The sequence below is a fragment of the Myotis brandtii genome, unplaced genomic scaffold, assembly GCF_000412655.1.
Source record: "Myotis brandtii unplaced genomic scaffold, ASM41265v1 scaffold196, whole genome shotgun sequence".
Taxonomy (NCBI): domain Eukaryota; kingdom Metazoa; phylum Chordata; class Mammalia; order Chiroptera; family Vespertilionidae; genus Myotis; species Myotis brandtii.
In genome coordinates, this window is record NW_005357311.1 from 3,425,052 (window position 1) to 3,439,455 (window position 14,404).

The 14,404-nt window shown below is 42.0% G+C and overlaps 1 protein-coding gene across 10 annotated transcripts in view; it reads right to left on the bottom strand.

The window, feature by feature from the left end:
* The window catches only part of ANK3 (ankyrin 3, node of Ranvier (ankyrin G)), a 465,310-nt gene that overhangs the window by 68,203 nt on the left and 382,703 nt on the right, over positions 1-14,404 (bottom strand). For all 10 annotated transcript variants that reach the window (XM_014538720.1, XM_014538719.1, XM_014538725.1 and 7 more), the window contains one exon: positions 380-486. In XM_014538720.1, coding sequence (XP_014394206.1) covers positions 380-486 — 107 coding nt within the window. The remainder of the gene's footprint in view (positions 1-379; positions 487-14,404) is intronic.

The following is a 14,404-nucleotide window of genomic DNA, read 5'->3' on the forward strand; positions in this document are numbered from 1 at the left end:
AAAATCAGATCAGATATTTAGGGAAAAACTTCATTTGAATAAAGTAAAATTAAGAGAAATGGCTATACATAATTTTTTTAATTGATAAGGAAAATTAAAGACCTAGAAATGTACCAGCATAGCCAGAAAAATTTTAGGCACCAAAACTTTAATGAATTTCCTTTCTAACACTGTGCTTCTCTTTTAATAAAAACAGATACACACATTTGCTTAAAAATATTCACTAATGATTTAAGTATGCCACATACACTCACTAATGAAGTCCTATAGAAGATCAATATTTCATACAAATGAAGTTTGTCAATGAGTTCACAACTGCAAATATTAAATGCAATGCTAGCTTCACAGGATAAAGAAAAGTGCCTTTTAGGTTACTTACCCAGAATGAACAGGACTTGAGACAAGATTGACATTGTCCAAGGTGTCTGCAGCCCAGCTATAGTGTCTAAGAGAATCTGAGTCAAATTCTCTTGTGAATGTTAGGTGCTGAAAAAGGAAATGACAGATTGCATCAACAACCCACACAAGACATTGGTTTTCTCTGCACTTACAAAATATACCTGTATGTCTCTATCAGTCCAGGTAGTCTACATTCACAATAAATAATTTATATACACTCCACTACCGGTCTACACAGACATTTCAAGAATTGGAAAATAGAGGTTATTTCAATCCTTTAAGAAAGCATCTGGAGTAATTGGCATAGCAAGAGGAATCGAGGAATAATTCTAACCATGCCTTTAAGCACTTCAACACATCTTCAAATTAATCCTACAACAGTTGTAAAATTCTTTCCCAAATTTCAAAAGGAAAATAAAACATTCAGTCTTGACGACTTCTGTCTCCAAGTGGGGCAGAGTAGCCTGCTGCCGCCGCCAAGTCAGATAAATATGGAAATCATGTCTGAGTGCGGCAGAGAACAGCTAGGGCATGAACTGGAGGAGCTGGACTTGGGAGAGGGGAAGGTCTCCAACACTCATGCTGGCGTTTTGTTGCTACTTTTAAATTGAGGGCATTTCTCAATTACCAGTGCAGACCGAATGGGGGCTTTTGTACCAGCAGGGGCTGTTGCTGTGGAATAGAAAAATCAAGGGAGTTCGGTGGAGATTTGGGACGCCTCCAGCGTGCTCTCCATTAGGACATTGGTGGAATTCTGGGGCTGTGCAGAACAGGCTCACCAGAAAATCCGAAAGGCTCATGGAGCTTTGTGGCAGTTTCATGAGAAATAGATTGAGAGTTTGGGACTTGTCGGGAGAGGAGACTGGAAAATCACAACAGAGTTTTAAGTAAAGACCCCATGGGACCAGGGACAAACCAGAGGCAGTCTCCACTTAAGCAGAGCTGCAAACCAGCCTCATTTCAGCAGACTCCTGATAGGATTAGATAACCGGCCCACCACTGTTTGCCAAGCAGAGGGAGGGTGAATCCTCTGTGGAGGCCTAGAGCAGCATCGGGCGTGCCGCGTCTGCATCTGTTTCACACATCATGTCCAGCACGCAATACAAAACTGCCAGGCATGGCCAAGAGCACATGAACAAAAACAGGAAAAAAACACAACACACCCAGATGCTATAGACTCCGGGTCATCCTACATTTTGAAGTAAGCTAATAAGAACTTGAAGTAACTATGATTAGTATGTTTAAGAAAATAAGGAGAGAGAGAAAAGGAAAATAAAAAGAGGATAATTTAACACAGTATGGAATACATGTAAGAAAGAATCGAATGGGCATTTGTCCAGTTCTAAATACAATGTTAGTTCCGGACTAGACACAACAGAAAATGGGGTTAGTGAATTGGAAGCATAAATGGAAAACTATACAAAATGAAGGATAGATGTTTTTAAAAGAGAATGGAAAATATAGAAAATAGTATGAGACGTGCAACACAGTGAAAAATTTTAACGTAAGTGTAATTTAGAAGAGGAGAATAAAGCAAAAGTTATATTTGAATAGAGAATGGCTAAGAACATTTTAAATCCGATATAAGATATTATCTCACAGACCAAAAATAAGATCAATCTCAATTTTTGTCCTGTTTAAGAGTTGCTTCCTACTGATGCTCCATTAAATGACAGAACTCAAAGATAGTAACAAATATGATAGCATTAAAGTTGAAAAGAATGCCTGGAAATTAGAGGAAGATTAAAATAAAAAATAGGAGAGAACATGTAAGAAAGCAGAGAATCAGTTTAGAATTTCAAATCTTCTGTCCCTCTCCAAAAAAAAAAAAAGTTCTAAAAAGAGAAACATAGTAAAATAAAGAAGTCAAGGAAATCATTCAAGAAAATTTCCCAGAGCTGACGACAGGTTCCCAGAGTAAAAGGACCCACAGAATGACCAGAACTAGAGAGAAATATAAACCCCACTTCCAAACTCGAAGAAACAGAATGATTCTCCAAATTTTAGAGAGGAAAATGGTCACAGGTGACAAACTTCCACCAGATTTTAAGAGCAAAAACTGAAGTTAAAGGCAAGGCCATGGAGCAATTCCTTCAATGTTCTGAGAGGAAATGATTTTCAACCCAAGATTCTATAACCAGCCAAATGAACAAAAAGTATGAAAATTAAGAATAGAATTATTTTCAGATATATGAAACCTCATAAAAAGATACATATGTGATGCACTCTGCAAAGGAAACTACTGAAAGATATACTCCACCAAAACAGAGGCCTAAACCAAGTAAGACATAGGGCAGTGATGGCGAACCTTTTGAGCTCGGCGTGTCAGCATTTTGAAAAACCCTAACCTAACTCTGGTGCCGTGTCACATATAGAAATTTTTTGATATTTGCAACCATAGTAAAACAAAGACTTATATTTTTGATATTTATTTTATATATTTAAATGCCATTTAACAAAGAAAAATCAACCAAAAAAATGAGTTCGTGTGTCACCTCTGACACGCATGTCATAGGTTCGCCATCACTGACATAGGGTCTAATACAAAAACAGGGAGTTTCCATGGTGATGATGGAGGAGGAATCAGGAGGGCTCCGTTACAGGGGACTCCAAGGAACGTGACCACACAGAAAGCTCCAGGGGAGATGAATTCAGAAGATGAAATTTATAGATCACCTAATAAGTGTGAACATACGGAGAGGAGATTTTTCACAACTGGGGAGGAGTGTGTGGGTTGGACTAGTGATTTGTACAGAGAGCAACAACCAAACGAGAAAACTTAGGGGAAGCAAATACTGTACCAAAAAGAAAATGCAATCATAACATACTTCGTATCTGTACATAACATGACGTAGGCATAACAATAGACGCATTAAACACCTACTGGTATAACCAAAAATAAAATACAACGGCTTAGGGGGAGTGGGGGGGGGATGGGAAGCATATACAGCAGGAGAGAAGAGTTGTTTAAAAAATGAGAGCTTCATCTTCCATTTTGGTGAGTCAATAAAAAGAAAATTCCTGACATGAGGAAAAGCCAACAAGAAGCAACATACATATTATTTAGAGACATGAAAGCATATAATAAAGGTCTCAAAAGGTATGCTAAGCATTTGTCTCTGGAGAGAAGATAATTTTTCCCCCCTAATGAGTATGTCTTATAAAACGGCAAGACTTTTTAATGGCTTGTATAAACTTCGATAATTTTAAATAAAGCTTAAAATTTAAAAAATTACTCTGAATTACTATGATTTTTTTTTAAAGCCCTGAAATCAAATTGGGAAATTGGGAAATCAAATTGAGGAAAAAAAAATTTGTAGAGCACTTATGTGCAAGCCACTATCCTATCTAGATCCTAGAAAAATACAAACATGAATGAGAAACAGTTTTCTCAGCATTCAGTGAGAGAAGACACATTCAGTGGACGAATGTGCAATGAATGGTGTTAATAGGAGCCCACAGATCCAAGGTCCTAACCCCAACAGAGCAACGCATCACTTCAGAAAGTCCCCACATTCTATGCGGGTAAACCAAAGCTTAGGCGTTAATTCTAGTCTGGCCTTATTTACCCATTTTACTGACTTTTGGAGACCCCAAGTAACCTAGCTTCAGAGCAGGAAAAAATATTCAATAGAAAGTGGGTGGCGCTGCTAACTTTACTTTTCAGCAAACTGCAACTTCTGCATTTGAGGCCCTGAGGTTACTTTTCACAAGGGACCCTTTTTATTTTTTTTAAAGTTCTAATAAATAAATAATATCACTCTTCTTTGGTAATTACAGTAAATTATTTACCTTTGGCAGGCTTAGAAACATGCACTGGTGACATTAATTATTGAAACAATGAATATATCACACAAAAAGGTATCAGCACCATCATGCAATATTTATCAAAGCCGGAGTATGCCAGCACACTGGGATTCCACACCCCTTCGAGTTATTCCCAACTCCTTTCCCCTCCCAACCCTTAGCCACTCACTGAAACTCCGTCTTAACACAGATGAACAAATGTATAATGAACAAATATACTTGTTTAAAACAATCAGCTCCATGTCCCAATGTTGGTCCCAGTTATTTTTTTCATAGAGGTCTGCTTAGGTTTATGGGAAGACCTAACAATTTTAATAACCTCCATACAGACACACAAAATGCTCTTCCTACAATGCATCCACCTAAATAAAAAATACAGCAATTCAACAGAGCCTATGGTCTTCACAGAAAGAGAATGAATTGGAAGCTTCATTTCCAAGTGACCCATCTCTGAATACTTATTTCTACAGATTAGCCTTTACTTAAAGCTGAAATGTGAAATTTGAACTGTTTACTTTCACAAACATTATGAATTTCAAAATGTTGTGCATGGCACCATGCTACCAACAAAGAGCTTTCCCCTACTTGGTTACGGATCAAATAGACATTTAAAATGATAAATAGGACATCACATGTGATGATGGTTAAAAGAGATGAAACAGAGTTGGCTCTTGAGTTTCCCACAGCAAGTAGGGGTGTTCCCAGGGTTTAAAGGAAAACATTGGCTTTGAAGTTTAGTCACAGACTTGGATCTGAAAATCGCCTTTGCCACTTGCTAATGGAGAACACTTCTTTCCCACTCCCAAGTTTTCCATCTTGGAATGGCAACTCCATTGTGTAACTTGGGCCTCTCCCTATCCCTTTATATTCCTTTTGACCCTTAAAATGTGGAGTGATTTATCTGAGTGGTAAATTTGGGAAAGGTAGCTGGGAAGGCTCTGCTCAGATCTAATTTTCACCCTCTTGGGCCTGAGCTTGGTCACGGAGCACAGACATCCTCCTCTGCTCCCTAAATCCATCTCTGTGACGGGTGCGCCTGGGCTGGTGATGCTGGCCTCTGGGCAGGGCGTCTGCCAATTTCACAGGCTCAGTTAGCAGACCCACTTGGCTCAGACACTAAGCCAGCCCTCAACCTGGCCTTCTTCAGGAATAAATAAAATATTTTGCCTCGGATCTTTCCTTATCTTTATTATTGAAAGCCCCTTTGGAGATGCCCAACATTACTTGCATATTTCATGACCCTTAGCTTGTTTTCTTAACTTTTCTCAGTCTCAGTTTTCTCATTTTCAAATTGAGGTTTGGTTGATATGGAGATTAAATTAAAACACACATCAAAAATCTGACCAAATGTTGGCCTGAAAATATAGTGTCTCCTTAAATGTGTAGTAGTTTCTACTTTTCAAAGGACTTTCATGTATAGTAGCTCATTTGCTAAAATCTGGTAATCTGTGGGGAAAGTACAGCAGAAGCAAAGGTATTCCAGTGTGAGCACTGACCATTTACAGTTGTATGCACCAAATCAACAGAGCCCATTCAGAAAGAAGAATGCGTCTTATAAATGCCTCAGTCTTATTTACTGACTCAAAAATGTCTACGTTCGCATGTTAACAGCAGTATCACCAGGCCTTTCCATTCATTTGTTCTTTGAGTCCTCAGAACATGGAAGCTTTGGGAGGTAATATACCCATTTTACAGATGAGGAATCTCAAGTTCAGAGAGAAACTCAGAACATTTGACAAAACAAGGTCAAAACCCACCACTGGGTGGCTTTAGTAGAACACTACATTAAGGAAACATTCACATTGACTTAATAAGACCTTATACTTCCATGTCAAAAATGATACAAGTAAGCCCATCATTTTCAACGTTGGCAGTGATATCAAAGATACTATTAAAATCAAAATGCATATTACTTAATAGAGTCCAAAGCCTGACTAATGATGATATCACTGTCTCCAAGAGCTTAATACTTTCCCAAAATAGATTCTCACTAGCCCTATTCACCAGAGGAAAGAGGAGAGCAAGGACACACCCAAAGGCCCAGGTCTGGAAATAAATGTCCAGGCATGGAAGAAGAGAGGCAGGAGACAAGAAAGTATGTGCAAGGAAAAGAAAGAGAAATCTACTTAGCTCCAATACTGGATGCTTGGATGCTTCTCCAGGCTACTGCCTGTCAACACTGCCGCCCCCCCCCCCCCCCCCAAAAATGACACCAGTTCTTGTCTGTGAACCTTGCTGCCCCGAAAGCCAGCAGATCAACTGGAGGCCTTGACAGGACCAGGGCAGGGGAACCCAGGTGGGTGTCAGTTCCCTTAGACCAGGGGTGGGGAACGTCTGCCCCGAGGGCCGTATAAGGCAAGAAATCATTTGGTCCAGCCCTGCCCAGGCATTAGGGGTGAGTTAATTAAATGCTTGACCAAATATAGCAGGCTAATTTTTAAGTTGATAATTTTGTATGGCTCATGAACGATGTTATAAATATCCAAATAGCCCTTGGAAGAAAAAAGGTTCCCACCCTTGCCTTAGACATAGAATAGATGACTTGGGCTGTGTCACTTCATAGCCCAGTGAATGGCAAATCATAAAAACCTCACTGAACCTCCGTTCCTGCATTAGGGTAATGGGTACATAATATTAACTGCCCAAATTCACTGAGATGACGAATGACCCAAGTAATTCGAAAGCAATTTGGAAATTCTAAATTGCTATGCAAACAAAAGCACAGATAATAATCATGCTAATACTCACAGGTTTGTTTGTTTGTTACAATGGAAGATCATTTATTTCTTAAATTTAATAACATTGCAGCCATCTTTGTAGCTTTTTAGGATAGCATACGTCTTATCAGACTACAGAGATGTTAATCCCTATTGGATTAACAAGCAAAGGGATATTTTGGCTGTGACAAATATTTGTCTAAACCCCAACTCTTCCTGAGGCGAATTAGCTTTACCCAGGTCTGCCACACTTCCTCATTAGAGTGGCCCTGCAGCTTAGTGGTCAGCAGAATGGGTTCAAGTAGCCATCAGACAAATTCTCTTCTCAGTGCTACCATCTCATGCCATTTAAGTTGACACTGGGTGAGTGACATGCTCCTCCCAGCCCCAGTCTCTTGGAATGTAAGGTGGCAATAATAATACCTAATTCATAAGGTGGCGAAAGCATGAAATGAGAAGATTAATTTGACAAAATGTTGTGGCAGGTACTGCACTAAGTCCAGTAATTATTGTGATTGAGAGTGGATATTAAGCGAAAGAAATGGCAAACTGGTACCAACAGAGAGAGTAGGTCTGTTTGGGCATTCAGCACAACTATTTGGAAAAATTCTTTTAAGAATGAATGCCATCTTTTAAAAAATATATCATTCATAGTCACAGAGAACAGAATGGTGGTTACCAGAGGCTTGTGGGGTGGGGGAAAAGGGAAGATATTGATCAAAGGGTATAAACTTTCAGTTATAAGATGAATAAGTTCTGGAAACCCAATGTACTGCATGGTAACTGTAGCTAATGATAATGTATTATATACTTGAAATTTGCTAAGACAGTAGATCTGAAGTGTTCTTATCACACAAAATAAATGATAACTATTGAAGGTGATATATAAATTAGTTTGATTGTGGAAATCATTTCACAATGTATACATATGTCAAAGCATCATGTTTTACATCTTAAAATAAGAATTTCATAAAAGAAAACCTGATTCAAGCAGCAAAATCAAGTAAAACTTAAAGGCTTACTAAAGCAGCCTTTTTTTTTTAAGTATTTCTTTTCTTGAAGTCAACTATTATTACCTCTTAAGACCTATTTGAGACTACTAAACCAGAATGAGGCTGGGTTCTTTGGGACTTCCAATCTGATTGATTTCCAGATAACTTAGCTACCAACTTCAACAAAGTAAGGTGAATCAAGGTCTGGGTGGAAGCTGAGAGCGTTAAAACATCAACATCCCGCTCAAGATGCCTAAAGGAACTGTACTAGCTTAAGTCACAACATTGACAAAAAAAAATCTGTAATCTTGCTGACCAATCTGCCAGAGTGTTGAACGGATCACCTGAGTAATGCTGGCGAAGCACTTGGAAGAGAAAAAGCAGCATATTAAATGTCAGTAGTCAAAGGTGCTTATCTTGTGGGAGACTATCTCTAGCAAATCTTTAATCCCAGGCTGGCTACCTTTTGCCACCATGCACATTTTTTAGAGCCCCTGAGAAACGAGCGTAAATGAAAGAAACTTGCGGGAAGGTAAATCTCTGCTGATGTGGAAGGGTGTGTGTATGGGGTTTAGGAGTGTGTGGAAGGGGCTTGAGAGGTAGAGAAGGAAACCTATTATCATAACCAACCTTTTGAGTTAGGCATTGTTCTTCTATTACTGAGATAACTGAAAACTGCTAGGTCTTGAAAAAATATATGTGCAATTTCTCCTGAAGAACCCTCCAATTTGCACATGCCTTACTAACATATTAAGTAGTACATCACACAATCTATGACTAAATATACATGAGATCATCCTTACTTAGCCTCAAAAAAGGCCCCATCTAACCCAAAGGAGCTAGAATCCTAGGCTCTGAGGTAAATAAGAGTTACAATGTGACAATTGCCTCCAGGTAGGGGAAGGCTCTAATAAGGCTATTAATACTATATAATAAAAGGCTAATATGTAAATAGACCAAATGGCAGAGCAACCGAACAACTGGTCGCTATGATGTACGCTGACCACCAGGGGCATGCGCAGAACATGGTGGGCGTGGGCAGCAGGTGGCAGAGTGCAGAACATGGTGGGCGTCGGCTGCGGCGGGATGGTGGAGCAGGTGAGCAAGGGTGCCAGACCAAGGTGGGGCACCAGTTGCTGTCATCGGGGCGAGCCTCTGGTGGTTACTGAAAATTCTTTGCTCCTGCATACTGCGGTCCCGCCCAGTGCTCGCACCTGCTGCCAGTGTCAGAGCTGCCCCTTGTACTCACTGCCAGCGCCCACACCGGTCCTGATTGCTCAGCACAGTCAGCGGGTGTGAGCAGCGGCTGCCGGCCCCAATTGCTCCTGAGGACTTCTCCACCTCCCCCTGCTCCTGAGGGGTGATCGGGGCAGCAGCCACTGCTCGCACTTGCTGATGGCACCAACCCTAATCACTCCGTGCTGTCAGCGTGTGGGAGCTGTAGCAGCAGGAACAAGGCTGCAGGCAGACAGGGGACCGGGGGCCGCGGCGGGAGAAGCCAGGTGGGGGCGCGGAGGATGGGCTGAGACCCACCCCTCTGCCCACCGCAGCCTCATGGCCCACAATTCCTTTCAAGGTGCACGAATTCTTGCACTGGGCCCCTAGTATAGTATAATATTATTTATATATATATATATGAAATATGCTAATTAACTGGGACGCTGTAACGGGTCAACCAGACAGGAGGAGGTTGTGCAGGCAGCGTCAGGGGTGGGGCGGCAGGGAACTCTGCCTGCACTGGGGGAGGGCCTGATCAGCAGTGGCCGATTATTACCTCTTAAGACCTATTTGAGACTACTAAACCAGAATGAGGCTGGGTTCTTTGGGACTTCCAATCTGATTGATTTCCAGATAACTTAGCTACCAACTTCAACAAAGTAAGGTGAATCAAGGTCTGGGTGGAAGCTGAGAGCGTTAAAACATCAACATCCCGCTCAAGATGCCTAAAGGAACTGTACTAGCTTAAGTCACAACATTGACAAAAAAAAATCTGTAATCTTGCTGACCAATCTGCCAGAGTGTTGAACGGATCACCTGAGTAATGCTGGCGAAGCACTTGGAAGAGAAAAAGCAGCATATTAAATGTCAGTAGTCAAAGGTGCTTATCTTGTGGGAGACTATCTCTAGCAAATCTTTAATCCCAGGCTGGCTACCTTTTGCCACCATGCACATTTTTTAGAGCCCCTGAGAAACGAGCGTAAATGAAAGAAACTTGCGGGAAGGTAAATCTGCTGATGTGGGGAAGGGTGTGTGTATGGGGTTTAGGAGTGTGTGGAAGGGGCTTGAGAGGTAGAGAAGGAAACCTATTATCATAACCAACCTTTTGAGTTAGGCATTGTTCTTCTATTACTGAGATAACTGAAAACTGCTAGGTCTTGAAAAAATATATGTGCAATTTCTCCTGAAGAACCCTCCAATTTGCACATGCCTTACTAACATATTAAGTAGTACATCACACAATCTATGACTAAATATACATGAGATCATCCTTACTTAGCCTCAAAAAAGGCCCCATCTAACCCAAAGGAGCTAGAATCCTAGGCTCTGAGGTAAATAAGAGTTACAATGTGACAATTGCCTCCAGGTAGGGGAAGGCTCTAATAAGGCTATTAATACTATATAATAAAAGGCTAATATGTAAATAGACCAAATGGCAGAGCAACCGAACAACTGGTCGCTATGATGTACGCTGACCACCAGGGGCATGCGCAGAACATGGTGGGCGTGGGCAGCAGGTGGCAGAGTGCAGAACATGGTGGGCGTCGGCTGCGGCGGGATGGTGGAGCAGGTGAGCAAGGGTGTCAGACCAAGGTGGGGCACCAGTTGCTGTCATCGGGGCGAGCCTCTGGTGGTTACTGAAAATTCTTTGCTCCTGCATACTACGGTCCCGCCCCCTGAGGGGTGATCGGGGCAGCAGCCACTGCTCGCACTTGCTGATGGCACCAACCCTAATCACTCCGTGCTGTCAGCGTGTGGGAGCTGTAGCAGCAGGAACAAGGCTGCAGGCAGACAGGGGACCGGGGGCCGCGGCGGGAGAAGCCAGGTGGGGGCGCGGAGGATGGGCTGAGACCCACCCCTCTGCCCACCGCAGCCTCATGGCCCACAATTCCTTTCAAGGTGCACGAATTCTTGCACTGGGCCCCTAGTATAGTATAATATTATTTATATATATATATATGAAATATGCTAATTAACTGGGACGCTGTAACGGGTCAACCAGACAGGAGGAGGTTGTGCAGGCAGCGTCAGGGGTGGGGCGGCAGGGAACTCTGCCTGCACTGGGGGAGGGCCTGGTCAGCAGTGGCTGCGGCTGCTTCAAGGGCCAGAGAGGGAGGCAGGGCCGGAACGGCAGTGGCTGTGGCTGCTGCTGGGCCCGGGAAGCAAGGCAGGGCCGGACCGGCGACTTGAGGGTGGGCGGCGCCACATGATTTCGAATTGCGCACTGGGCTCCTAGTATAATATAATATAATATAATATTAACCACAGAGTCCTCTCCACAGTTACCATTCAAATAGCCAATGCAACTGTTACCACCGCCTTAGTTAAGCCTTCTAAACTGGTCACCCTTTGAATCCCTGCCACTTGTCCTCTTAGACATTAAACACTTGGGTAAGTCTGGTCTGAGAGAGAAAGTCTACAAAATGAAAGCAATCTAATTAGTGGGACAGAGTTGCACAGTTGTCCCATTTCTCTCTTCTCCTTAACATACTGCCCCTCTATCAACAGAATGGAAAGGAAATGGAAGGTGCTCATTTCTTACTGATCAGCTGGCAAAGAATGCCTTTCTAACAGTTTTTTTTTGCTTGGGAACATCCAAGTTTATAGCTTGTCTCTTAAATCACAGCTCATTTTCTTTTAATTTTGTTAAAATTAGATTTATTTCTAGAGAGAAAACATAAAATAATAGAATTTCAAGGCTAGATAGCACTTTAAGATGCTAGAAGACTTTGCACATGGCCCTTGATATGTGGCTGTTCATGCCAGGTTTGATGACCACCAACAGCAAGTGAGGACAGACACCCAAATTAAACTGGTTTAAGACACCCTCTCCCTAGGGGCAGGAGCGGGGGAGATTGAGATTAATTTACCTGTTTATACAGTGGGAAAGTCTGGATGGTACTAACTACAGGCGTGGCTGAGGCCAGCCATGGCTCAGAAGATGGTAGGGATCCTTGGTCTGCATGCTGCACCCCCAGCAGCATTGGGTTTACATCATCGTCATAGCTTAGCAATCCCCAAAAGGCTAGACAAAGTCTCAGATTTAAGTCTCATTAGACTGGCTAAGATTTTACATTTCTTCCTAACATCAATATTGTAATCTAGGGAAAGGAATGCTCTGAAGGGCCAGGTTTTGGGTTCATCCTTGGAGGAGAGGGAGGGATTTCAACCCCTTCTCAACTACATGACTGAGAAATGAGTGGGGGCAGAAGTTTTGGCATCAGACCCTATGATGCGCACGTAAAGGAAGTGGAATTGGTGCATGCAGGCAAAAACAACCCATGTCTGTGATTTCTGCTCTCCTCCCATCTTGGAATAACCACCAGAAATCATAGCGAAGCACATGTTTCTGCTGGCAATATACATCCCTTGGTCTTACAACTACTTCTAGGGTCATTCAAAGGAAATATAATTAATTAGTTACCCTTCAAAGTATTTTTCTTAGACCACTATCATGTGTTCTACCTCATTTTCATGCAAAGGTTGAGTATTTCCATTCATTTAATGATGTCTCATATGCCATAATTTTAAGCAGAATAATTTTCTCCATAATTTTCATGACTTGTTGCTGAATGTAAGTTGTCGGTTCCTTTTAAAGCATATTAAATTAGAACTTATTATTGGAATTAGAAATAAGCATAATAAAGAACACATGTCTAAACATAATCTTTCATGCAAAAAATGGATAAAGATGGTACCACACCCATATACATTTTTTTACAAGCATGTGTAGTTAATTTTTTTTAATCCTTACCCAAGGATAGGTTCTTTTTATTGATTTCTTTAGAGAGAGAGGAAGGGAGAGAGAGAGAAAAAAAATTGATATGAAACATCAATTGGTTGCCTTCTATATGCTTACTGACTGGGGTTTGAACCCACAACCTAGGTATGTGTCCTGAACCCACAAGACTTTTGGTGTACGGAACGATGCTCCAACCAACTGTACCACCTGGCCAGGGAGGTACCACACCCATATTGAGAAAACTAACAAGTATGAGATCCTGGGGGGTGGAAAGTCAAGGCTGGGCTCTCTGCTGGCTTCCTTCTCACTCCCTCACACTAAGCAATGCAGATGTGCAGTGTAATTGTGGATTAGTATTAAAAGGAGGCAACCTGGGGCCAGATGGCCAGTGGCTGTCTGCCATTTACCAGCTGTGTCCCCTGGGGTAAGTCACGGCATCTGCCTGTGCACTTCAGTTTCTTCATCTTTTCAATGGAGCCAAGAAATTATCTCATAGGACTTTTGAGAAGGGTATAGGAGTTAATGCTGGTAAAACTTAGAATAGTGCCTGGCGTGTAACAGGAGCTCAAAATTAGCTGTTTTCACCATCCTCACCATAAGCATCGCCACCATATCTCCTGACGCTTATGGCCTCTAATGACTAGTCCTCCACTGAGGTGATGAGGCCTGGCTGACCTGGATCATAGACTGCAGCACCAGATAGTGCCTCCCATAATTATGTCAGGACACTGGGCTTCAGCTTCGAGTCATCTCTTTTCCTTATTACCACCTATTTGGAAAGGAATGCTTCCAAGAATGCTTGCTCTAAGACTACCTGACATGCACAGCTCTGAGCTTATAAAACAAATACATTAGATGTTGACTGGTCATATACAAGAAGATGCGAGGCAGAGTGCTCTAAATCAGTGATTCCTACCTAGAGACGCATTCCAGAATAGCCCGTGGAGCGTTAGAAACACACACATGCCCAGGGATCCCGTCAGGGAGATTCCGATTCTGTCGGCATCTTGTTTTCCAAGCAGCCACAGACGGTTCCAATGTGTGCTCTCACCAGGAACCGGTGCTTTTCAATTCTGGGTGCATTGAAAAATGCGAGGCCCAGGCCCCACCCAGATCCATTGAATCTGAACTTAGCTATCGTTTTTTTAAAAGTTCTTTGGGTGCCCAGTCAGCATGGCTCAGTGGTTGAGCACTGACCTATGAACCAGGAGGTCATGGTTCAATTCCCAGTCAGGCACATGCCCGGTTTGTGGGCTCGATTGCCAGTGTGGGGCATGCAGGGGGCAGCTGATCAATGATTCTCTCTCATTATTGATGTTTCTACCTGGCTCTCCCTCTTCCTTCCTCTCTGAAATCAATAAAGACATATTTAAAATAAATAAATAAATAAATAAATAAAAGTTTATTGGGTGATTCTCACCAGTGGTCAGGGCTGAGAGTCACTGCTTTAAATACCATCTTCTGACAAATGCAAGATGTGGTTTATTTGCATATAATTTTCAGAAACATATCGAAAGGTGGTTCTTGAT